Source organism: Centropristis striata, chromosome 3 (genome assembly GCF_030273125.1).
Source record: "Centropristis striata isolate RG_2023a ecotype Rhode Island chromosome 3, C.striata_1.0, whole genome shotgun sequence".
Lineage (NCBI taxonomy): Eukaryota > Metazoa > Chordata > Actinopteri > Perciformes > Serranidae > Centropristis > Centropristis striata.
The window spans coordinates 44,852,145-44,877,536 of NC_081519.1; the positions used below are offsets into that span (position 1 = coordinate 44,852,145).

The following is a 25,392-nucleotide window of genomic DNA, read 5'->3' on the forward strand; positions in this document are numbered from 1 at the left end:
ACACAAAACGGAATTTAAAAAAAGATGACATAACTTTATATTTATATGGGCATCGAACATTATTATTATTATCTTGGGTTTTTTTTCTTCCTCAAGGGTGGCTGGCGGCGCCCCTCCAGCAGATGGCGCTCTAGGCATCCGCCTATGTCGCCTATGCCTAGAGCCGGCCCTGTATATATATATATATATATATATATATATATATATATATATATAATTAAAATAAAATAATAAGGCACATATAGGGTACAAGGTGTTTCCCTTTATATTATTCTGGGGTTTCTGAAAATAAGTTTTTAAAGTGTATGAGAGTGCGTTCACATTTCTTATTTTACATCAACTCTAAAGTTTCAATATAAAATTTTAATTCTATTGTGAAAACACTAAAGTTAGGGAGAGATTTGGAAAACTTCACCTTGTGGATGTGAAACTTTCCCATCAGAAGCATAAGATTTGTTATAAAACATATATAAATAATGGCCCCAAAATAAGAAAGTTATTATTATTATTATTTGCCTGAATCTTCTCTTCATGATGCTGGCCACCTTTTTTTTTCTGTCTTTTCTGAAAAAACCTGAAACAAAAACGACTTGGGCAATTATTTTAAGAGGATGTCGATATTTAAAATGTATATTATTAAATATTTAAAACATTTTATTCAAGTTAATTTATTATTACTTACTTATTGCTTTGCTTTGACCAAATGTTGCATTATGAGAGTTTTTATTTAAAATATAATTTAATGGAGGTTGTGCTACATTGGATACTACTACTATGTTAAAATGTAATAAAATAAAATAAATAGACCAAAATAAATCATAAAAACAAATTTTATTATATATATATATACTTTAAACTTAAATAAACCAAACTACTTTTTGAAGCATACTGTTTTGTTATTAGATTCAAATTTTAAGATAATATCTTTAGGTAAAAAAATGATGGTCTGTCCAGTCTTATTGAGGATGAAGTTTTCCATATGTCCCTCCAAAGTTTCACTTCATTTCTTGTCCGGTTTTCCTTTATTGTGAAACGTCTGACCGGAAGCTGTGTGTGTATTAGTCAGTGTGTGTTGACTGATGAATAAATTAACAGCAACAAGTGAATGTGAAGAGATCAGAAGAGTGAAACTCCTCATCAGGACCAGACGGAGGAATAAAATCTGCTTTATGGACTGTTTTTCATTCCAGGAGTTTATTATATTAGTTTTATTATTAATGTGTGTGAGAGAGTCCGCTATCAGGGACCCGGTTCAGTCTCGGTAAACATGAGTCCGGTGTGGCTGCTCCTGCTGCTGGGGTTGGGGGCCGCGGAGCTCCGGACCCTCCACACAGCGCGCTCCGGCCGGGAGGAGCCCGGGGACGGAGCTCCGGCACCGGGGGCGCAGCAGCCTCTCTCCCCGGGGGACAGCAGGACCCCTCCAGACCAGGTTCACAGCTCCAGACTCCCGGAGCTGGATCGAGTCCCCCGTGGAGCCAAGGATGGGGGCTCCAGGAGAAGGGACCCGGGGCCCCCGGGCAGCTCCGGGGCTCCGCGGCGCACCGAGGACCCGTTCTTCACCACCACGCCGCGGCTCTCCTCCACCTCCTCCCGGCGGGGGAACGGCTCCTCCTCCTCCTCCGGTGGTGGTCTGGGGCTCCTGAACCCGCTGGCCCCGGGGTCGGACGGGGGGTCCCTGTGGGCCTACCTGGTGCTGCTGCTGGCCCTGGTCCTGTTCTCGGCGGGGCTGGTGGGGAACCTGGCCCTCATGTGCATCGTGTGGCACTCCTTCCACCTGAAGAGCTCCTGGAACTGCGTCCTGGCGGGTCTGGCCTTCTGGGACTTCCTGGTCCTCTTCTTCTGTCTACCTGTGGTGGTCTTCCACGAGCTCACCTTGAAGAGGTTGCTAGGAGACCTGAGCTGTCGGCTCGTGCCCTACCTGGAGGTGAGCAGCTTTATAATCATCACCTTCCTCAAATAATGGATGGAAAAATATTACCTTTTTTTTTTTTTTTTTTTGCCTAAATCATCTTCTTATGAAGCTGAAAAACCTGGAAATATTATTGGTTTATATAGTATATTATTAAATATTTAAAACAAGTTATTCAAGTAAAGTTATTTTCGTGGAATTCTATGAAATGAAATAAATAGACCAAAAAATTGTGGAAAAACATAACCTTAATGTAAAGAAGTAGCCTACATTTAATTCTAATAACTTTTAGAATAAAATTATTATAATCATGTATATATAACATCTCTCTCTCTCTCTCTCTCTATATATATATATATATATATGTGTGTGTGTGTGTGTGTGTGTGTGTGTGTGTATTTATAAACTTTAAACTAAATTAAACTACTTTTTCTTGGGGGAAACAGAAATTTTAAACGGAAATATACAGCTTAACACTTAAAAAGTCCGAAGCACAGATCTGAGCTTTCAATTATAATAAAGTTAATGTAAGTTTGTTGGTTTTTTTTTTCTACTGACCCCTGACGTCAAACATGACTATTTTGAACCCTTATACACCTCAATAGGTTAAATTAATTGATTAAGTCATTTTTCATTATAGATTTATGACCAGAACAACTTGACACACTTTCAGATGATGTTCATGTCTTCTATGTGACATCTGCTGTTGACCTGCTATCTCCCCCTAAAACCCCTCGACCACAACCCCCCATTATCAGTAACAGTTGGCAAAATGATAAGATGTTAGCTGACAGATTTATTTATTTGTAAATGACGTTCATTCATTAATTGAATCTATTAGAAATAAAACCGCTTTGAGTAATCTTTTAATCAACATGTGTTTTTCTTACACTTTAACATGAGTGGAATTAAAACAGACGTCATCCAGTTATAGTGAGGAAAAGAGACGTCAAACAGTTAAACAAACAGTTTAATGTGATGATAATTAGTGTTCACAGTGTCTCTGCTGTTTTTATTCCCATGTTAGAGTCGTTGTAAATGTTTTCCAGCTTGATAAAGAGACGTCCAGCCGCTGATGAATGGACTGTTTGTGTCTAGTTGTTGACGGTTTCACAGCTTCCAACAGACTCTGATTGTCTCTTCAGCTGTGATGAAGAAACTCTTCTTCTTCTTCTTCTTCTTCTTCTTCTTCTTCTTCTTCTTCTTCGTCTTCTTCTTCTTCTTCTTCAGTGACACAATGAGACACACAGATGAAGTTATTATATACTGGGACGCTTATTTTATCTCCAAACCCAACAATATTTAACGTACAACAGAGTAAAAGGAAGGAGAACAGCTTGTTTTGTGTGTAGAAAATCAAACACTGTAAAAAAAAATGTCTGTAGATTTTAGGGTGAAAAACTGTTAAACCATGACAGTAAAAGACGTAAAATGATAAATGAGTTAATTCAGTTTCAGTAACAATGAAACACTGGAAATGTATAAATCAGCCAAAACAGTGTTTTTTACTTTTTAAAAACATTTTAAAATACATTACTCCACTATAAAATACTCTGGCACAGTGAATATAAAAAATGATACTGATATATATACAAGCCATAACTGTAATTTTTGCATTTATTTTTTGTAAAAATACTTTTTGTCACTGTTAAATGTACTAAACACCATATCTAATAAATATTTATGGAGATTCTTCTGCCTATAGTGGAGATGAAATACAATAAGAAAAAAGATACAGTATTCAAAGATAAAAATATTTAAAGTGAGCATATTTCAAGAAAAAAAGTTCAAGAAAAAGGTCAGATCAAAAACGTAAATACCAGTCGTTTGTACACTGTAAAAAATGTCTGTAGATTTTAGGGTTAAAAACTGTTAAACCATGACAGTAAAAGATGTAAAATGATAAATGAGTTAATTCAGTTTCAGTAACAATGAAACACTGTAAATGTTTATATCAGACAAAACAGGATTTTTTACATTTTTATTTATTTTTAAATAAATTAATCCACTGTAAAATAATCTGGCACCGTGTTTGTAGCAAAAATATACTGTAATATTTATACAAGCATCATTTTTGCATTTATATTTTGTAAAAATCCTTTTTCTCACTGTTAAATGTACTAAACACCATATCTCTAACAGAAATATACTGTAATAATTAATGGTAAAATCTTTAATTTATGCAGCATTTATAAAGTATTTTCTTGTCAATTATATGGCAGAACAGCGTTTCTTTTGACGGAAAAACTTTTTATTTATACAGTAAAATATGGAATAAAATGTCAATCTTAAACATGAAATCAACAGTGCTAATATCATTTTACTGTAATATTAGAAAAAGTTGCACCGTATTTATTACGGTAAAGTTCTGCTGGTTTTACCATAAAAACTACAGTTGTTTTTTACAACTATATCACATTATTTTTTAACAAACATAACATCAGTATTAATATTGTGATTATATTATAGCATTACCTAATGAGTTATTTGATTAATAATCATCAGTAATGAGGATTAAGTGACTAAGATGGTAAACTATAGAACAGCTAGATCATTGTGACAAGTAAATAAAATCATTACTTTACTGTAATGTAGCTTTTATGACTAGTAAAATTTGACACTTTTGCCATAATACAATATCCCAAATCGAATCAATATCGATATATGGATATCAAGACGATTATCAATATAGTGCTCAACCCAAGTTCTGCTCAGTTTTCAGCTTTAAAGCTAAATATAGAATATAATTAGGGCTGCAGAATTATCAAATAATCTGCATATTTTATCAATATTTTATCTACATTTTATCAATTAACTGATTAACTGTTAAGTCTATGCATAAATACACGTTTTTATACTTAGTGTGTCATGTTCCCTTACTGTTTTAAAGTAAAGACAACAGAAAAATGCTTCTTACATAAATTAATTAAAAAAAGACCACCCTTTTTCTTCAACAAAAAATGACTTAAAAAGACACAAAATGACCAAAAATAGATGTAAAAATTACTAAAAAGACACCAAATGACCAAAACTACAGTCATGGAAAAAATGATTAGACCTCCTTGTTTTCTTCAGTTTCTTGTTCATTTTAATGTCTGGTTCAACTAAAGGTTCATTTGTTTGGATAAATATAATGATAACAACAAAAATATCTGATAAGAGTTTAATTTAGGAGCTGATATCTAGACATTTAACATGGTTTTATTGATTCATAACCAAAATCATTATGAATAATACCATGGAAAATCTGAGTGGGTTCATTCTGCATAACGAGTACTTTTACTTTTGATACTTTAAGTACATTTCTGACATTTTTTTACACTTTTACTTCAGTAAGATTTGAATGCAGGACTTTTACTGTAGTGGAGTCATTTCACAGTGTGTATTAGTACTTTTACTGTAGTGGAGTCATTTCACAGTGTGTATTAGTACTTTTACTGTAGTGGAGTCATTTCACAGTGTGTATTAGTACTTTTACTGTAGTGGAGTCATTTCAGTGTGTATTAGTACTTTTACTGTAGTGGAGTCATTTCAGTGTGTATTAGTACTTTTACTGTAGTGGAGTCATTTCACAGTGTGTATTAGTACTTTTACTGCAGTAAAGTACCTGAATACTTCTTCCACCTCTGATAAAAACAAATTATTTAGCCAAATGTAAACATTCTGACATGTCTTATACTCTTATTAACACAACCGTGCAGCCCTTTGACTGATTTTTCCTGAACTCCACCAATAAATAAGAACAGCTAAAGCTAAAAATGGAAACAATAAAGTGAGCAGCTTGAATAATCAGTAGTTGAGTTTCCCTCTCAGATTGCAGTAGTAGATCTCTCTCAGCCTTCTGCTCTCTTTGTTGGTTTTCTTCTGTTCCAACATGGCCGCTCTGTTTCTGTTTGTGTGTGAGCTCCTGCAGAGCTCTAAACCAGTGAAGTGGAGTTTCCTAATTGGTAATAAGAGCTTGTATGCAGCGTGTTTAACAGGGTCAGTGTGCTGCCCTCCTCCACCTATTCTCATGCTAATGAATGAGTTTCTCCTAATGAATTACTGCTGCTAAAGTGGTCTTTAGCAGGTTGTGCTGCTGGTTTAAAGCAGGTCAGGCTGCCAGCTGCCCCCTCGCTCTGTTAGCTCAACTATTCTCATGCTAATTAGAGCTCCGTGTTAATTATCTTCACTTTTGTCTTTACTGTTTGAGCTCATTAAGCAGTCACAGAGGGAGGACAAGTCCCTGTAATGATAGTCTGTGTTTTGGGACAAAACTGCCGACTTTAATGTGCACGAGGAGGCGATAACTGTCCTCCGTCTGCAGCAGAAAGCCTCAGTGTTCCTGCTGAGACTCTTTTATTTCACTGCTTCTCTCTTCTAAAGCTGCTCCTTAATGCAACACAGCTCTGATTACTGGAGTAATTCCCTGCCGGCTGCCACAACAAGGCAGAGGAGAGACTTCAGTCTTTTCTTTGAAGCAACAGAATTCCTTCCTGAGCTCCGTTTGGAGCGTCGTTCTGCATGAAGTCCTGTTCTGTCTGAGCTCTAACAGGTCACGACTGGCTGGAGCAGAGCAGCAGCTCCAATCAGTCCAGCTTCAACCTAAAAGGAGCTCCACAGTCATAAAAGGAGGATTGAATTCTAAACTAGAAAATGCCCTCTGGGTAAATAGTGAAAGGGCCACTACTGCCGGTGTGTGTACACTATGATGAGATTCTTCAGAGATTTATAACAATTAATACTAGTAATGTTATAATACTATATAATATACAAGGAGCACACCTACAACAAGCATTCCTTTACAAATATTTATTTATACAGCAACCTATGACCTTTAACCTCAAAATGTGTGTGTGTGTGTGTGTGTGTGTGTGTGTGTGTGTGTGTGTGTGTGAAACATGTGTATCTGGAGGAGTGTGCATGCTTACGCGCACATTTGTGTGTGTGTGTGTGTGTGTGTGTGTAACGAAAATCGCATAAAGTTATGTGTGTGTGTGTGTGTGTGTGTGTTTGAAGCATGTGTATCTGGAGGAGTGTGCACGCTTACGCGCACATTTGTGTGTGTGTGTGTGTGTGTGTGTGTGTGTAACGAAAATCGCATAAAGTTATGTGTGTGTGTGTGTGTGTGTGTGTGTGTGTGTGCGTGTGTGTTTGAAGCATGTGTATCTGGAGGAGTGTGCGCGCTTGTGTGTATCTGTAACTGTAATCAGAGCAATGATCAAAGGCAATCAGAGCAGAGCAATCAACAGAATTAACTGCCACCTGAATGTCCCGGAACAGTGACAGCAGCCAGACGTGGACAGACTGGAATTTCAGGCCTGTTTTAGGTGACTTGGCTACATTTTTCTGTTTTACAGATGGTGCCCCAACGAGCTATGACTTAAAGTAAATCAAGTCATATCATGTATTATAATACTTATTTATGATAATTAATAATAATTATTAATAATTCTGACACATTCTAACACTTTTGAACTGTGAGATCAACACAGGTGTTGTTCAGGTTCATCTTTACATATCTGATATCCTTATGGGAGGGATAGCAGTTATGCTAACGCTCTTTTACTTACATATTTGACGCCCTGTGCAAGGAATCATTTATTCATAAAAGAGGCATCCTTAATTCCCAACATTGATCTTATTAGTGGATTCTTCTAAACATTTATCTCCACTCTTTCCTCCGTCAGGTGACCTCTCTGGGCGTGGCCACGTTCAGCCTCTGTGCTCTGAGTATTGATCGTTTCCATGCGGCGACGGGCCCCGGGGCCCTCCAGACGCCCAGGGTGGAGCCCTGCCAGTCCATCCTGTCCAAGCTGTCCGTCATCTGGGTGGGCTCCATGGTGCTGGCGGCCCCCGAGCTGCTGCTGTGGCAGCTGGTGCAGGAGACGGTGAGCCTGCCGCTGGTCCCCGGGGCCCCGCAGCAGCCGGGCGGCTCCCTGATGGCGGCCCTCAGGGCCCGGACGGACACCTTTAAGGTGGATTTCTGTGTCCGTGAGCCGTCGGCGGCGCTCCCGGAGAGCATCTACTCCCTGGTGCTGACCTACCACCAGGCCCGCATGTGGTGGGTGCTGGGCTGCTACCTCTGCATGCCGCTGCTCTTCACTCTCGCCTGCGACGTGGTGACCAGGCAGGTGTTGGCGCAGCGTCTGCCGCCAAAACCCGTCGGAGACAAACTGACCAGCAGGTGCTCCTCCACCTCTTCGTCCTCCACCTCATCGAAGAAGAAGAAGCAGCAGCAGTCGAGGGAGCAGCGGCTGCGCTCCACCGTCGTGGCGCTCACCGTCCTCTACGTCGTCTGCAACCTGCCGGAGAGCGTCTGCAGCATCACGCTGGCGTACGTCTCCGACCGAGTGTCCGCCTCGCTGCCGGCGCTGGTTCTCCCGGCGCTGAGCCTGATTGGACAGTTCCTGCTGTTCGTGCGGTGCGCGGCCACCCCGGTGCTGCTGCTGGTGCTGTGCCGCTCGCTGGGCCAGGCCTTCATGGACTGCTGCTGCTGCTGCTGCGAGGAGTGCCTCCCCGACGGGAACGCCTCCTCTTCGTCCTCCTCGGCCTCCACCGCCGCCACCTCCAACCCCTCCTCGCCCTCCTCGCCCTCCCCCACCTCCCTGTCTCCGTCCGGCAAAGACGAGACGATGAAGAGCCTGTTGGGGACGGAACCAGCGGTCCTCTACGACACGGCCAAAGACTCTACGGCCGCCATCGGGACGCCCTGCTGAGGTCATCGGACCGCTTTTAAAGGATCGTTTATTACAACTGGGCTCTTATTACATGGTTCTGTCCATCATTTCTATCAGTTATAATTAAACCGATACAGCATAGTATGGAGAAAATTTGCGTGCCGATATAATATCGATTCTAGCGCTGCAACTAACGATTATTTTCATTATGGATTAATCTGTTGATTATTTAAACAATGAATCGATTAGTTGTTTGGTGAATAAAATGTATAAAAATCTCAATAAGTGTTCCCAAACCACAAGATGACGTCCTCAAATCTCTTGTTTTGTCCACAAACCAAAGAGATATTCAGTTTATTGTCATAAAGGAACAAAGAAACCAGAAATATTCACATTGAAGAAGCTGAAATCAGAGAATTTGGAATTATTGTCCTTAAAAAACTGCTCAAACCAATTATTGGATTATCAAAATAGTTGACGATTAATTTAATAATCGATCATTGTTCCATTAATCTAATAATCGTTGCAGCCCTAATCGATTCATGGCCACCAAGTATCGATGTTTAGCATTCCAAAGGCCGGTGGACAGTCAGTATTTTCACCATTGTTTTTCATCTTCGTAGGCGGTAGCGGACTCACCTTTATGAATATCCTGGAGATCCTGATATCATATGAAACTAGAGGATCTAATGAATCTATAGACACCGTGTGTGTCAGGATATCGTGTCGGGAAGTTGTGGAAATAACGCTGCAAAGTTTGGCATCACTGCTGATCATACACAAACCGGCATGGCTAATTATGCACAGTGTCTCCGCTGATCATAAACAAACGGCCATGCTAACTGTACACAAAATGTCCACTGCTGACACACAGAGCACAGAGTCCAACATGCTTATTTCTAGATTTAATAATCTTAATTTAATAAATCTTGTCAAGGTTAATTATCTGTCCATGCAGCAAGATCATTTCCCTCAGATTTACTGTTAGATCTGGTTTTAGACCTTTAGATTTACTGTTTGATCTGGTTTTAGACCTTTAGATTTACTGTTTGATCTGGTTTTTAGACACCTTTTTTACAGTTTACTCTTTTGGTCCAGCAGTGTCGTCAAACCACTTTAACAGGCAATAAAACTGCTTTTATTGAAGGTAAAACTGTAGTTATGGTCAGAGTTGAGACAGGAAGTGAGTCTGTGAGAGATGTTCACATTGTTTTGGAGTTTATTTTACCAGATTTACAGATTTATTTCCAACCTGTCTAAATGTCTCTATCAGACTTCGTTTTAGGGAAATGAGCATTTCTCAGATCTCAGCTGTTCACTTGGTGAGTACAGAGTTATTGTTTCTGATAGAAATGATGACAAAAACTACCAAAATAAAACCAGAGTTGTAATAAATTGTTATAATCCTTCAATCTGTATGAACTGTTGGACTATAGTTGATTATTTACTTGTACAATATAGATTATGTTGGTTTTTTTAAGGAGTTTAGTGTCTGTGATGATTTAATCCTGTTATTGTAGAACTCATCCTTGTTTTGCAGTTTTTTTATACATATAGTTTATAGTTATTAATACATTTCTAAGTAATGTTTATTCTAAGTACTGTATGATATAGAAACACTGGATCATTTGAGTTTTGGGGGATTTTAATTGAAAATGGACATTCTGAGACTTTTTGTCAGCAGACTGCTGTAAAGTTTATGAACTTTTTGAACTTTTTTAAACATGATTTTGATGCGGTGAGATCATTTTAGACATCAATCAAAAAAAAACAATTCAGTGTTTCACTTGTTTTATAACTTTTGGTTTAGTAAAGTGGATATTTTCTTCTCTATGTCCTGTGAGTGATTGTATTAAATGTCTGCTCTATGATTTATTGATGATGCTCTATCTGTGTTTACAGCCTTTTAGTCCACTAATAACTGGACCTCAACTTCAAGTGCTCTTTTGTATTCTTATTTTAAATATGATTTTTATGAATTTTGTCAGAAATAGTGAGTTTTTTTAGCAGCTGAACTATCTTAAAAGAGAAGAATTGATCCAAAATAAGTGGAAACCCCTCATGCACCACTGAGCTGCTGCAGGGGAAAGAACAAATCAGACTTCCAGCAGCGAGCTAAATAAATAGTTTACTGCTCTTTGTTTTTACTGTCATTTGTAATAAAATCGTGTCTGTTTGTATCCTGGTGTTGATTATTTAACCAACGTCTCCACTCACAAGAATTCTCTTTATAAGCCTGATGAATCTTATTCTTCTTCACCACAGAGCTCCAAACAACAACTATATAAAACACCTTTGGGTCTGATTTGCAGCTCGTCTACAGACCCAAAGTGTCTAAACCAGGGGTCTCAAACTGGCGGCCCGCGGGCCAATTGTGGCCCTTGTGACGATATTTTGTGGCCCCCACCTTGATGGAAGGTCCCTTTAATTACTTTTTTTGGTAATTTTGTGGTTTTTTAAAATAATTTTGTGTCTTTTTTAATAATTTTGTGTCTTTTTAAAATAATTTTGTGTCTTTTTTTTTTATAATTTAGTGTCTTTTTAAAATAATTTAGTGTCTTTTGGGGAATTTTGTGTCTTTTTTAAAATCATTTTGTGTCTTTTTAAAATGATTTTGTGTCCTTTTAAAAAAATAATTATGTCTTTTTTAATAATTTTGTGTCTTTTCTTAAATAATTGTGTGTCTTTTTTAGTGATTTTGTCTCTTTTTTGTGTCCTGTTGTGTCTTTTTAAAATAATTTTGTGTCTTTTTTGATAATTGTGTCTTTTTAAATAATTCTGTGTCTTTTTTGGTAATTTTGTGTCTTTTTTAAATCATTTTGTGTCTTTTTTTGGTCTTTTATATTAGTATTATATTTAAACGTGCAGACATCCAGAGGCATCCAGTGAGTTCAGTCAAGTGTTAAAGTGCCAAGCAGAAGCACAAAGGAAGTCAGAGAGAAACGTCACAAAGAGAGAAAGAAAAAGAGGAGAAACAATAGAAGAACTTAAAGAATGTGGAGAAGAGAAACGGTCTTTTTCAGAACAAAGAAGTAAAAGCAGAAAGAGGAGACAGACGGAGGAGGAGAAAGAAGAATCTCCTGCATTAGTTTCTGAACCGTGGTGTTTTTCTCCACGTTTCTATCGTGTTTGTGTGGATTGATTTGATGTGAAGTGATCTGGAGGATGTTTGCTCTGATGTTGGTGGAAGGAATCTGACTCCTACTGCAGCAGGAGCTGCTCCTCCTCTCTGTGACGATGATGATGATGATTTCTCTCATTATTCTATTATTATAAGGTCACAGCTTCATCATCACAGCTGACCTTTGACCCTCACAGACACAACAACCTCTGTCTGTGTGTGAGCGTCTCTGAGGAAACAGACAGGAATGTCTCCGTTCCTCAAACACGTTTCTCAGCTTTTTTCTTCTCAATATGTTGATATAAAATGATCGTCATTCATTTCTGCAAGCAAACTATTTCTACAAAACTAAATAGAGAAGAAAGAGAAACATATTTCAAACAAGTTGTCTTACTCAGAACTCCTGACGTCCAAAAAGAAAACTTGTTTTAACCGTCTGGAGTCCACGAAACGCTGGAGCACCACTTCTTCATGACGTCAAAAAAAGACACAAAATGACCAAAAAAGACACAGAAGACACAAAATGACAAAAAAGAGACAAAATGACCAAAAAAAAAAGACACAAAATGACAAAAAAAGACACAAAATGACAAGAAAAAAAGACACAAAATGACCATAAAAGACACAGAAGACACAAAATTACAAAAAAGAGACAAAATAACAAAAAAAAGACACAACAGACACATAATGACCAAAAAAGACACTAAAAAAACCCCACAAAATGACCATAAAAGACAGAGAAGACACAAAATGACAAAAAAGAGACAAAATGACCAAAAAAGACACAAAATGACCATAAAAGACAGAGAAGACACAAAATGACAAAAAAGAGACAAAATAACAAAAAAAAAAGACACAAAATGACCATAAAAGACAGAGAAGACACAAAATGACAAAAAAGAGACAAAATAACAAAAAAAAGACACAACAGACACATAATGACCAAAAAAGACACAAAAAACCCCCTAAAAAAAGCCACAAAAAGCCACAAAATGACCATAAAAGACACAACAGACACAAAGATAAGAGAGACACAAAAAAGACACACAAAATAACTAAAAAAGGACACAACAGACACAAAATGACCAAAAAAGACACAAAAAAGACACGAAAAGGATTCAAAAATGGACAAAATAATCCAAAACTCCATAGAGTTAATAGTAATTAATATTATAATATCTTTTGGGAACAACATCCATATCTGGATCCATGTTTTTATTAACGATTACCATCTTATTATTACCATATTTAATACTTTCTCGTCTGTGCGAGATAAGATCAGATCCATATCTTGTGGGTATTTTTTTTATACCCTTTATACTTATTTCTATACTACACTGTAAAAAATGTCTGTAGATTGAAAAAACTGCTAAACCATGACAGTAAAAGATGTAAAATGATAAATGAGTTAATTCAGTTTCAGTAACAATGAAACACTGTAAATGTATAAATCAGACAAAACAGGATTTCTTACATTTTTTAAAATAAATTACTCCACTGTAAAATACACTGGCACCGTGTTTGTAACTAAAATATACTGTAATATATATACAATCTATCATTTTTGTATTTTTTTTTGTAAAAATCCATTTTTTCACTGTTAAATGTACTAAACACCATATCTCTAACAGAAATATCCTGTAATATTTTATGGTAAAATCTTTAATTTATGCAGCATTTATAAAGTATTTTCTTGACAATTATATGGCAGAACAGCGTTTCTTTTGATGGAAAAACTTTTTATTTATACGGTAAAATATGGAATAAAATGTCAATCTGAAACGTGAAATCAACAGTATTAATATAATTTTACCGTAATATTATAAAAAGTTGCACCGTATTTATTACGGTAAAGTTCTGCTGGTTTTTACCATAAAAACAACAGGTTTGTTTTTTTCTTACAGTGTGACAGGAGACAGCTGCTCCTAGTAAAGGAGCTTCAAATGTTGGTGGTTAGTTTTAAAAAAGGCTTAAATTCAGTTTGTTTGTTTGTTTCCTGTGAGACTAATCCAAGACGTATTCTTATAAAATCCTCCATATCGACGTTCTGGACCCACAGAAATGGAACTGAGTTCATCTGATCTGAGACAAAGAGGAAAAAATATAGATTTTTCCAGAATTCTCTTTTAAAAAGAGGCTTATTAGAACAGGAGTTCCCCTTGTGAATAGATTTATGCTTGAAGAAGTTAATCTTTTACAGTGGAAGTTGAGTCTTGTTTCTGGTTTCCACAGCTGAAGAAAACAGGAACAAACAGCAGAAAGTCCAACAGGAGGAACATGGATCTATTAAATCTATATCATATTTGAATATCACAGATTAATTAATTAGTGAAGACATTAGAGAGTAAGTATTGTTTAAAGAATAACCCCGGGAAAAAAGGAAAAGGCAGAAATAATGATTTATTAACACAATTAAATGATAATGTAATAATCACGATCAATAAACCATGTTAAATGTCTATATATCAGCTCTTAAATTAAACTCTGATCAGATATGTTTGTTGTTATCATTATATTTGTCCAAACAAATGAACCTTTAGTTGAACCAGACATTAAAATCAACAAGAAACTGAAGAAAACAATGGTCAAATATTTTTTTCCATGACTGTATTTTTGGTCATTTTGTGTCTTCTCTTTTTACATCTACAGTCATGGAAACATTCTTGATAATAACCAAACTCATCATCAATAAAACCATGTTAAATGTCTAGATATCAGCTCTTATATTAAACTCTTATGACTCTTATTTATGTTGTTATCATTATATTTGTCCGAACAAATGTTCCTTTAGTTGAACCAGACATTAAAATGAACAAAACATTGAAGAAAACAATGGTCTAATCATTGTTTCCATAACTTTATTTTTGGTAATTTTGTCTTTTTTTTGGTCATTCTTACATCTGTTTTTGGTCATTTTGTGTCTTTTTGGGTCATTCTTACATCTGTTTTTGGTCATTTTGTGTCATTTTGTGTCTTTTTGGGTAATTCTTACATCTGTTTTTGGTCTTTTTGTGTCTTTTTGGGTAATTCTTACATCTATTTTTGGTCTTTTTGTGTCTTTTTGGGTCATTCTTACATCTGTTTTTGGTCATTTTGTGTCATTTTGTGTCTTTTTGGGTAATTCTTACATCTGTTTTTGGTCTTTTTGTGTCTTTTTGGGTAATTCTTACATCTATTTTTGGTCTTTTTGTGTCTTTTTGTGTCTTTTTGGGTCATTCTTACATCTGTTTTTGGTCTTTTTGTGTCTTTTTGGGTCATTCTTACATCTGTTTTTGGTCATTTTGTGTCATTTTGTGTCTTTTTGGGTCATTCTTACATCTGTTTTTGGTCTTTTTGTGTCTTTTTGGGTCATTCTTACATCTGTTTTTGGTCATTTTGTGTCATTTTGTGTCTTTTTGGGTAATTCTTACATCTATTTTTGGTCTTTTTGTGTCTTTTTGTGTCTTTTTGGGTCATTCTTACATCTGTTTTTGGTCTTTTTGTGTCTTTTTGGGTCATTCTTACATCTGTTTTTGGTCATTTTGTGTCATTTTGTGTCTTTTTGTGTAATTCTTACATCTATTTTTGGTCTTTTTGTGTCTTTTTGTGTCTTTTTGGGTCATTCTTACATCTGTTTTTGGTCTTTTTGGGTCTTTTTGGGTCATTCTTACATCTGTTTTTGGTCATTTTGTGTCATTTTGTGTCTTTTTGGGTAATTCTTACATCTATTTTTGGTCTTTTTGTGTCTTTTTGTGTCTTTTTGGGTCATTCTTACATCTGTTTTTGGTCTTTTTGTGTCTTTTTGGGTCATTCTTACATCTGTTTTTGGTCATTTTGTGTCATTTTGTGTCTTTTTGGGTCATTCTTACATCTATTTTTGGTCTTTTTGTGTCTTTTTGGGTAATTCTTACATCTGTTTTTGGTCATTTTGTGTCTTTTTGGGTCATTCTTACATCTGTTTTTGGTCTTTTTGTGTCTTCTGTGGCCCGTTTCAGGGAGCAACAGATTGCTGTAGCTCTGCTCCAGTATTATAAAGGACATAAAGGCTGAATGTTCTCCACCTGGAGGCCTCCACCCTGACAAACACTCAGACTGCTGTTGGAGTTGAAGTCTCGGTGGTTCCTTTGAGCTGAGAAATGTTTGTCCCTTGTGGTGCTGCCGGGCCCAGAGAGGAGGAGGGAAGCTTCAATAAGGCCGTCTTTGTTCAGGCCTCGTCCCCCTCTCTGGCTCTCAGAGACACTTGAACAAAGCTGCATATCAATGGCCGTCCACCAGAGAGTTGCTAAGCTACAGGACACCCACCAGCCCAACACAGACAGACAGGAGGAAGAGGAGGAAGAGGAGGAAGAGCTGCTGCCGTCCGCCGGATCAGCTCCGCCTCTCCTCTCTTCTCTCTGCTGGGCTGCCGTGGCAACCAGCGGCTGCTGCCGTGGCAACCAGTCGCCTCAAGTTTGAAGCAATATGGACGAAAACCAACAAGGTGCAGAGCTTTAACCCGGCCGGGGCCTCAGCCAAGTTACAGGAGTTCTGGATCTTTCAGCAGTTTTAGGTTTCATTTCGTTGTGATTTTTTTTTTTTTTTTAAATTCAGTTCGTTTTAGTTAGTTTTTAGAGTGAGTTTGCTAGTTTTAGTTAGTTTTTATTTTTTTGGAAAATGCTTTGTTTTAGTTTAGTTTTTATTAGTTTTATTGTTAGTTTTAGTTCAGTTTTTATTAGTTTTATTGTTAATTTTAGTTTAGTTTTTATTAGTTTTATTGTTAATTTTAGTTTAGTTTTTATTAGTTTTAGTTCAGTTTTTATTAGTTTTATTGGTAATTTTAGTTTAGTTTTTATTAGTTTTAGTTCAGTTTTTATTAGTTTTATTGTTAGTTTTAGTTCAGTTTTTATTAGTTTTATTGTTAGTTTTAGTTCAGTTTTTATTAGTTTTATTGTTGATTTTAGTTTAGTTTTTATTCGTTTTATTGTTAATTTTAGTTTAGTTTTTATTAGTTTTAGTTCAGTTTTTATTCGTTTTATTGTTAGTTTTAGCTCAGTTTTTATTAGTTTTATTGTTGATTTTAGTTTAGTTTTTATTCATTTTATTTTTTAGGGCCACGGGGCAATCGTACCGAGCACTAGTGCGAAATTGCGTCCAGAAGAGGAAGAAGAAAAAATCCACAGTATAACAGTAGTTCTCAGTGCGATTGCCCCGTGGCCTTAAATACGGTTCTTGTTATGAAACAGCTAATAGTCTTGGATATATGTCATGTAACATTTCAGAATAAAAGCGCTGGTCCTCATGTACAGTCATGGAAAACAATATCAGACCTCCTTGTTTTCTTCAGTTTCTTGTACATTTTAATGTCTGGTTCAACTAAAGGTACATTTGTTTGGACAAATATAATGATAACAACAAAAATATCTGATAAGAGTTTAATTTAAGAGCTGATATCTAGACATTTAACATGGTTTTATTGATCAGGATTTTGGTTATGATCAGTAATGTTTCCATGACTGTATTTGTGCCTCTCTGAGCTGATGTCCAGCTCTCCTCTGAGTGTTTTTATAAATGTCTGGTTGTGTGTTCAGCCTCAGCAGGATCAGGAAACACAGCATCATCACCCAGACGACAGCTGAGAGTTGATCAGAACGCTGACAGTCTGTCCACAGCTGCAGCCAGACGAGTTATCACAGCTCTGACTCGTTGCTTAGGACCCCGAGACAACAGGGCCCTTCACTCCACATCTATTTAGTTTAGATCAATATTTAAAGCATCAAAAGTACACTTGTTGATTTTGTCATCGTGCCCATTAGTGAACTTACAGCCCCGATTCTTAAACAGAGTGTATACTAACAAGAAACAAAGAAAAAATCATTGCATTCTGTTTTAATGATGTCTTTTCATCACAATGAAAGTCATTAAAGTTATTGTTAATTAATTTATATGCGTCAGATGATGATGTACTATGTGTAAAGTATATGTAGCCATGCCATTCAGAGAGTCATACATTTCTTTATTGTGTTAACAGATCAACAGTCCGCTATTATCCTTTATTGTTATTTATAAATAACTGTTTTTAAACTGCAGCGCTGAATTTAAGCAGGACGTCCAATTATGCAACAACGCACTCCTGCACACTGAAGGCTCCATTAGTGGTTCTACCAGTGAAGGAACTTCTCTGGCCTCAGCTCTGGAGAAACCGACTCTGAGGGAAAACTCAGATATTTCCATGCAGTTTGGCCTCTCATTTGCACTAAAACCCTGTTTTTATCACAGAAAACGATTATTTCTAAAAACTCCGGGGAAAGTGGAGAATTTGTAAAACTCCTGTTATGTGTTGTTGTGTCAACTGGGAGAAACAAACAGGGTTTTAGGTTCTCACGCTCATTCTATCTAGTTGTTTAAAAGGAACAGGAAGTGGCTCGTGTTATTGGTTGTTGTTGATTCTGAGGATTCTGATTGGCTGATGGCTTTATCCTTCTCCCTACACTGCCGCCCATATAATAGGTTTGGTTATTAGTTATAACGGCGCTCAACGGCGTATTTATGCAGGTTGATGTAAATGACAACTTTTTTAAAAATGATGTTGTGTGCACAATGTTACTTTTGAAAACGGAGTGGGGGAAATACTAGTTTCTCTAAATACCTGCTATGTATAAACTTGGCCTGAAGGAAGGATCCCACCAAGGAAGGATCCTTGACTTTGGGACACAGCTCCAGTGTTTTGAGGGACCTCCCCCTGCAGCTACCTGCCACACCTGCAAACACTAATCACCTTCTTAATAGACAAGGAGGAAGCAGAGCAGCATGAGGAGGAAAATCACACAGCAGAGCAGAGAGAGGAGCAGACGGCTGGCTGGACTCTACCTTTTTGTATTATTACATCACGTTTACACACATGGGTCAAAAATCACCTTGTGCATGAGAAGTAGTGATAAAAAAAAGGGTTTTATTCAATAAGTAAGAAATGAAAACAAAAAATTAGGATGTATGATGATCAAAAACAAGTTATTTGAGGAAAACCTGCAATACTGAATGATGTAATTAATTTGTTGCAAGGATATAGAATATAAAAACTTAGTGGGGTCACTTTAGACCATGTTGGGCATCAAAGGGTTAATGGTGTATTTTTATATGTCTTATTATTCTTTGCTCTTTCTTCTTTAATCCCTCCACCAGTCCCTCAGACTCTACTGGTTTTCATATGGACTTTATCACTGTGCAATAATTCTTCTTTTTTAAATATACTATAACTGGCAATGTGCAATAATTTGTGCAATAAATTGTCCTTCAACGTGCAACATATTTATGAACACTGCATAGCATCAGATTTGCTTCTGGCAAATTAAAGACTGTGCACCTCACCTCCCTTTCTTGTTTACATTATATCGTAAATATTTTTCTTTAAATGTGCTTGCCTATGTATCTTTATATTGTATATTTTTATATTTTATATATATTTTATTTATTGTCTCACTGTTTTTTTGGAGTCAGCTCTCAAATCTCCTTGTACATGTGTACAGTGATAATAAAGGCGTTCTGGACGTCTCCGTCCGTCTCCTGCTGGATGCTGAAGCTCCTGCAGAGACTTCAGATCTTTCAGCTCCGGATCTCCATGTGTCCGTCAGCAGATCACAGCAGAGATCCGGTCAGTGTGTGTGAGTGGATCCCAGCAGCAGGATGGAGGCGTGAGGCTTCACTTCCTCTGAACTCTAACAGAGGACATGGGAAACATCAGGGACTCTGGGCTCCTTTCACTCCTCAGCAAACAGCAAACAGCTTTCATTGAGTCGGCATGTCTCGGAGCTGGAACGGAGCCAAGATCTGAAGATGGTCTTTAAAGAAAAACATCAAACACTTTAACCCAAATTAAACCTCTCTTTGTTTTGGTTTTGCTTGTTAAATAATGAATGCAAAGAGCAAAGGGTTGGGATTTTTATTGTGGTGAATGCATTAAAAGATTAATTTATAAATAAAAAAAATCGGGGAACACAACAGAATACTTAAATAGATTAGAAAATATTATTAGGCCACATTGTTTTCTTTAATTTCTTGTTCATTTTAATGTCTGGTTCAACTAAAGGTTCATTAGTTTGGACAAATATAATGATAACAACAAAAATATCTGATATCTGATCTAAATACTTAGCCAAGAAGTTAGATAGGTAGTTAGCTTAGCAAGCTACTTAGCCAAGAAGTTAGCTAAGTAGTTACCTTAGCAAGCTACTTAGCCAAGAAGTTAGCTAAGTAGTTAGCTTAGCAAGCTACTTAGCTAAATACTTAGCCAAGAAGTTAGCTAAGTAGTTAGCTTAGCAAGCTACTTAGCTAAGAAGTTAGCTAAGTAGTTAGCTTAGCAAGCTACTTAGCTAAATACTTAGCCAAGAAGTTAGCTAAGTAGTTACCTTAGCAAGCTACTTAGCCAAGAAGTTAGCTAAGTAGTTAGCTTAGCAAGCTACTTAGCTAAATACTTAGCCAAGAAGTTAGCTAAGTAGTTAGCTTAGCAAGCTACTTAGCCAAGAAGTTAGCTAAGTAGTTAGCTTAGCAAGCTACTTAGCTAAATACTTAGCCAAGAAGTTAAATAGGTAGTTAGCTTAGCAAGCTACTTAGCCAAGAAGTTAGCTAAGTAGTTAGCTTAGCAAGCTACTTAGCTAAATACTTAGCCAAGAAGTTAGCTAAGTAGTTAGCTTAGCAAGCTACTTAGCCAAGAAGTTAGCTAAGTAGTTAGCTTAGCAAGCTACTTAGCTAAATACTTAGCCAAGAAGTTAGCTAAGTAGTTACCTTAGCAAGCTACTTAGCCGAGAAGTTAGCTAAGTAGTTAGCTTAGCAAGCTACTTAGCTAAATACTTAGCCAAGAAGTTAGCTAAGTAGTTACCTTAGCAAGCTACTTAGCCAAGAAGTTAGCTAAGTAGTTAGCTTAGCAAGCTACTTAGCTAAATACTTAGCCAAGAAGTTAAATAGGTAGTTAGCTTGGCAAGCTACTTAGCCAAGAAGTTAGATAGGTAGTAAGCTTAGCAAGCTACTTAGCTAAATACTTAGCCAAGAAGTTAGCTAAGTAGTTACCTTAGCAAGCTACTTAGCCAAGAAGTTAGCTAAGTAGTTAGCTTAGCAAGCTACTTAGCTAAATACTTAGCCAAGACGTTAGCTAGGTAGTTACCTTAGCAAGCTACTTAGCCAAGAAGTTAGCTAAGTAGTTAGCTTAGCAAGCTACTTAGCTAAATACTTAGCCAAGAAGTTAGCTAAATAGTTAGCTTAGCAAGCTACTTAGCTAAATACTTAGCCAAGAAGTTAGCTAAGTAGTTAGCTTAGCAAGCTACTTAGCCAAATACTTAGCCAAGAAGTTAGCTAAGTAGTTAGCTTAGCAAGCTACTTAGCCAAGAAGTTAGCTAAGTAGTTAGCTTAGAAAGCTACTTAGCTAAAATGGATATGGGTCACTTTAGACCCATGTTGTGCATCAAAGGGTTAATTAACAACATAATCAGTTTATATTACGTCATTATAATATAATAATAATAGTGCTTGTTTATATCTGTGTCAGGTCATTCCCTATTGCTCCAGTAGGAGGCGCTGTGACAGCAGCATGTTTAAATGTGTCAGTAGAGGAAGAGGTCATCAGTCCTCAGGTGAGCTGCTGCTGTTTACCTGGACAAGAACACAGGTTTTAGACCGCCAGGTAACATTTAAGCCCTTTAGTTAGTTTTATGCCAGTTCGTGATGTCAGTGTGTAATAAAAGCTGCAGTGACACATGATAGATATAATAAATATGTGTTTGATGGCCTCGCTGTGGCTTAGGGTTCTGTTTTGTTGAAATCAAGTTACTACATGAAGTGAAAAACTTTACTTCCTGCATGTGTCTGGCAGCTCGGAGGATGTTTACAGCCGTTACCATGGAGACGCGCCCGTCATCAGCTGATTCATTCACCAGGTAAGCAAACAACAATTTTCACCCTCCAAGCCTTTCCTCATTTCCTGTTTGAATTTAATTCACTTTATAAATCCTTAAAAATAAAAATAATACACAATGTTTAGATTACTATGAAAAGATATTTGATGTACTCTCTGGCATTTTATGACATAATGATATTGTATTAGCTATTAGTATTTATTTATTTATTTATTTATTATGATTATTTAGGTTTTATCTTATCTGAGACTTTGGGAATATATTCTGTAAATTAATTTATTTTATTTATTGACTTTTCGTTTTTGTATCTGTGAAAGATGTATTGATATGACTTAATTAATCACTCTGAACATATTATTAAAGGAGGCCAAGTTACTGAAACCACGTCCTTATTATTATTATTACTTTAAATCTAAGAACGTCCTGAGTGAGAAAACTAAGAAGTTCCTAAGACGAAGATACAGACGACAATTCTTAAGAAAAAAAATGGTGAAAAGCATTTAAGAACATTCTTAGGAACATCTTATTTTTCCCCTGGAAGTTTTATCTTAAGAACTCTTTGTGATTCCGTCCCCTGCTCTCCATTTAATGCATTTGTTTTTTAGTTTCGTCTGAAGTGCAGAGTAGAAGAAAAAAGCAGCAGGAAATAGAAATTATCAAACAAATAATTACATAATTATTCTCTGGCAAAGTATTAATCTTTTCAACTTTATATATAAACACTTTTTGCACATTTTACAGCAAGTTGCACATTCTATGTATGAACATGTTGATATACTCTCTGGTGCATGTGCTTCTTGTTTTTATTTCTTTGTATTATTCTTGTTCCGTGTGGTTTTATTTATCTGCTGCTGTGGAACCAGAATCACCTCATGGATGAATGAAGTACATATCTATACTTTCTATATCTAACAGAGATTTATGAAGGTGGAAAAAAGGTTGCAATGAAGTGAAATATCACTAAAATTGACATTTATTTGTGATATTATTCAGTGTTGTAGTTCTCTGTTTGGCCACATGGGGGCAGTGTTGCTTCATGTCAGAGGAGCTGAAGACTCGTCAACATCAGGCAGAAACTAATTAACGAGCATCAAATATAGTTTATGTTTGCCGCTGTTTCATAGAAGAGACAAATACTTCAAATCATAAAGTTTTGTAGCGTTTCCAACAGAAATCAGTCTGTTTGATTGATTGATTGATTGATTGATTGATTGATTGATTGATAGTTTATTTGAACACGAAATAAAAGATGAACAATTAAAAACAAACAAACAACAAGAAATACAAGACAACAACACAAAATGAAACAACAACAAGACTCAACACTTATTTGTGTTCAAAAGGAGCCAAAGCTTATTAAATAAATATCTTCTCCCTGTTAATTTACTATATTCAGTTATATAACAACAATAATATTTATATATATGTATGTATAACACACAGTAATGTAGTATATAAACTTGTTATTACCATTTTTAACATACATAACTTGTTATTATCTTACACACACATGAGTACACATACACCCATGTAGTCACATTGAACAAACAAACAACATAAAAAAAGAAAACTAGTAATAATACATTTTAAAAATAAAACGTCAACAATAACCACCTACTGTCATTCACACAGCCGTTTTCATCCCTTTATCGTGTGAAGACAGGCTCTTTATATTTGATTTTGAGGTGTTTAATGTTTGAACAGTGTTTTAATTCTTCACACATCCCATTCCATATTTCATATTTGTATGTTTCTACAGCTGTTGTCTTGGAATCATGCAGGGATGAAACTGACTTTTTGTTCTGTCTGGTTTCTGTTGAAAATGTTTTCTTAAAAAACAAACAAAACAAAACAAACATTGTGAAACAAGCTGTTGAATTTTTGTTGAAACAGTTTGGAAAAATAATCCCACAGGAGGTTTTCATCCCTTTTGTTTTTATTTGTTTAAAGAAAATGTTATTTTTAAAGTTAAAGATGTAAAAGTTTGCAGTAGAATATTTGTGACAATATCAGATTGTGTATAAAATCACCCAGGTGCCAGTTTATTAATACATTAATACACTAATCCTCCTTTCACTGAGCTCATAATGACACGTTTTATTTCAACTGTGTGAACATTTTAGATCAGGGGTCTCAAACTATCTTTTTTTAATAATGTTGTGTCTCTTTTTGGTCATTTTGTGTCTTTTTTAGTAATTCTGTGTCTTTTAAAAAAAAAATTGTGTGTCTTTTTTTAGTAATTTTGTGCATTTTTTGGTCATTCTGTGTCTTTTTTAATAATTGTGTGTCTTTTTTGGTAATTCTGTGTCTTTTTTTAGTAATTTTGTGTCTTTTTTGGTAATTTTGTGTCTTTTTTTAGTAATTTTGTGCATTTGTTTGTAATTTTGTGTCTTTTTCAAATAATTTTGTGTCTTTTTTTTAATTATTCCGTGTCTTTTTTAGTAATTTTGTGCAATTTTTTTGGTAATTCTGTGCCTTTTTTTTTGGTAATTTTGTGTCTTTTTAAAAAATAATTTTGTGTCTTTTTTGGTAATTCTGTCTTTTTTTTTTTTTTTTTTTAGTAATTTTATGTCTTTAAATAATTGTGTTTCTTTTTTTTAGTAATTTTGTTTTTTTCGGTCATTTTGTGTCTTTTTTGGGCCATTTAGTGTCTTTGAATAATTTTGTGTCTTTTTTGGTAATTCTGTGAATTCTTTTTAGTAACTTTGTGTCTTTTTTTTGTCATTTTGTGTCATATTTAAGTAATTTAGTGTTTTTTCTGTCATTTTGTGTCTTTTTTTTGTAATTTTGTGTCTTTTTTTGCTCATTTTGATTCTGCCTCCAGCGGCCCCCAGGTAATTAGAGTTTGAGACGCCTGTTTTAGAGGCTGAATGTTTTAGTGTCTGTATTATTGAGCTCAGCCCGTTTCTGTCAATGAGAGCAGATAACAGAAACATCTCTTTGTATCATTTCATACAGTTCAACAGCACCACAAGCTGTCACTGTGTTTTCTCACTTTTATCCCAAACGGCTGCACATTAACATCTCTCTGCTATTAATTCAGACCTTTTAAAAGATGTTATGACTTTGTGACTCTGCCATAGCAACAACGTGTCTGTCTGATAGTTGTTAGGAGGAGAGAAGACATTTTTACTGCTGAACAGGTTCTCCATCAGCACACTGCAAAAAACATGAAGTATTCTCTTCTTCTATCTATCAATAGAATCTTAATTATCTTGTTCTGAGTATAATTTACCTACTGACCATAGCTTTATGTGCTTATTTAATTATTAGTATTATTATTATGTGCTTATTTAATGATCTTATTGTGTAAAGACTTGTTTTTAGGATTGACATTGTGAGCTTTTTCATGCTTTTCAATCTCTTCAACTGTTGAATATGGTGAGTTTTTACCTCAAATATTGGCTCCAGTTGAGAGTTTTAGTTGCATGAAGTTTAAATGATATTTCAAAAGCATTTTCTATCACTAAAACGTGCTCGTTTCAAGTATTTCTGCTTATTTTAATGTTACTACAGTCGGGCTTTTCAAGACACAATTGCTCAAAATAAGAATATTTGTATTTATTTTAAGACATCATTGTTTTTCCAGTTTCTAGATATTTTTTTACTTATTTAACGAATTCTTACAAAGAAACATTAACTTACTGCTCTGGCAGATAATTTGACTTGTTTTGTGCATGTATTTGCTTCATTCTAGTTATTTATTTCTTGTTTTGTGCATGTATTTGCTTCATTCTAGTTATTTATTTCTTGTTTTGTGCATGTATTTGCATTATTCTAGTTATTTATTTCTTGTTTTGTGCATGTATTTGCTTTATTCTAGTTGTTTATTTCTTGTTTTGT

At 35.8% G+C, this 25,392-nt stretch overlaps 1 protein-coding gene across 1 annotated transcript; it reads left to right on the forward strand.

Moving 5' to 3' along the window:
* The first annotated feature begins 1,117 nt into the window (after positions 1-1,117).
* On the forward strand, positions 1,118-10,748 carry gpr37l1a (G protein-coupled receptor 37 like 1a). Its single transcript, XM_059329889.1, has 2 exons — positions 1,118-1,924; positions 7,579-10,748. Exons 1-2 carry the CDS (start codon positions 1,268-1,270, stop codon positions 8,605-8,607), a joined length of 1,686 nt encoding a protein of 561 aa, XP_059185872.1. The 5' UTR covers positions 1,118-1,267; the 3' UTR covers positions 8,608-10,748.
* The last annotated feature ends 14,644 nt before the right edge of the window (positions 10,749-25,392 follow it).

What these genes read in the sequence shown, in the direction of transcription:
- gpr37l1a (XM_059329889.1), top strand. Translation starts at nt 1,268, where the DNA reads ATGAGTCCGGTGTGGCTGCTCCTGCTGCTGGGGTTGGGGGCCGCGGAG. An exon ending in GGCTCGTGCCCTACCTGGAG is followed by an intron (nt 1,925 to 7,578) that starts GTGAGCAGCTTT and finishes TTCCTCCGTCAG; the next exon opens with GTGACCTCTCTGGGCGTGGC.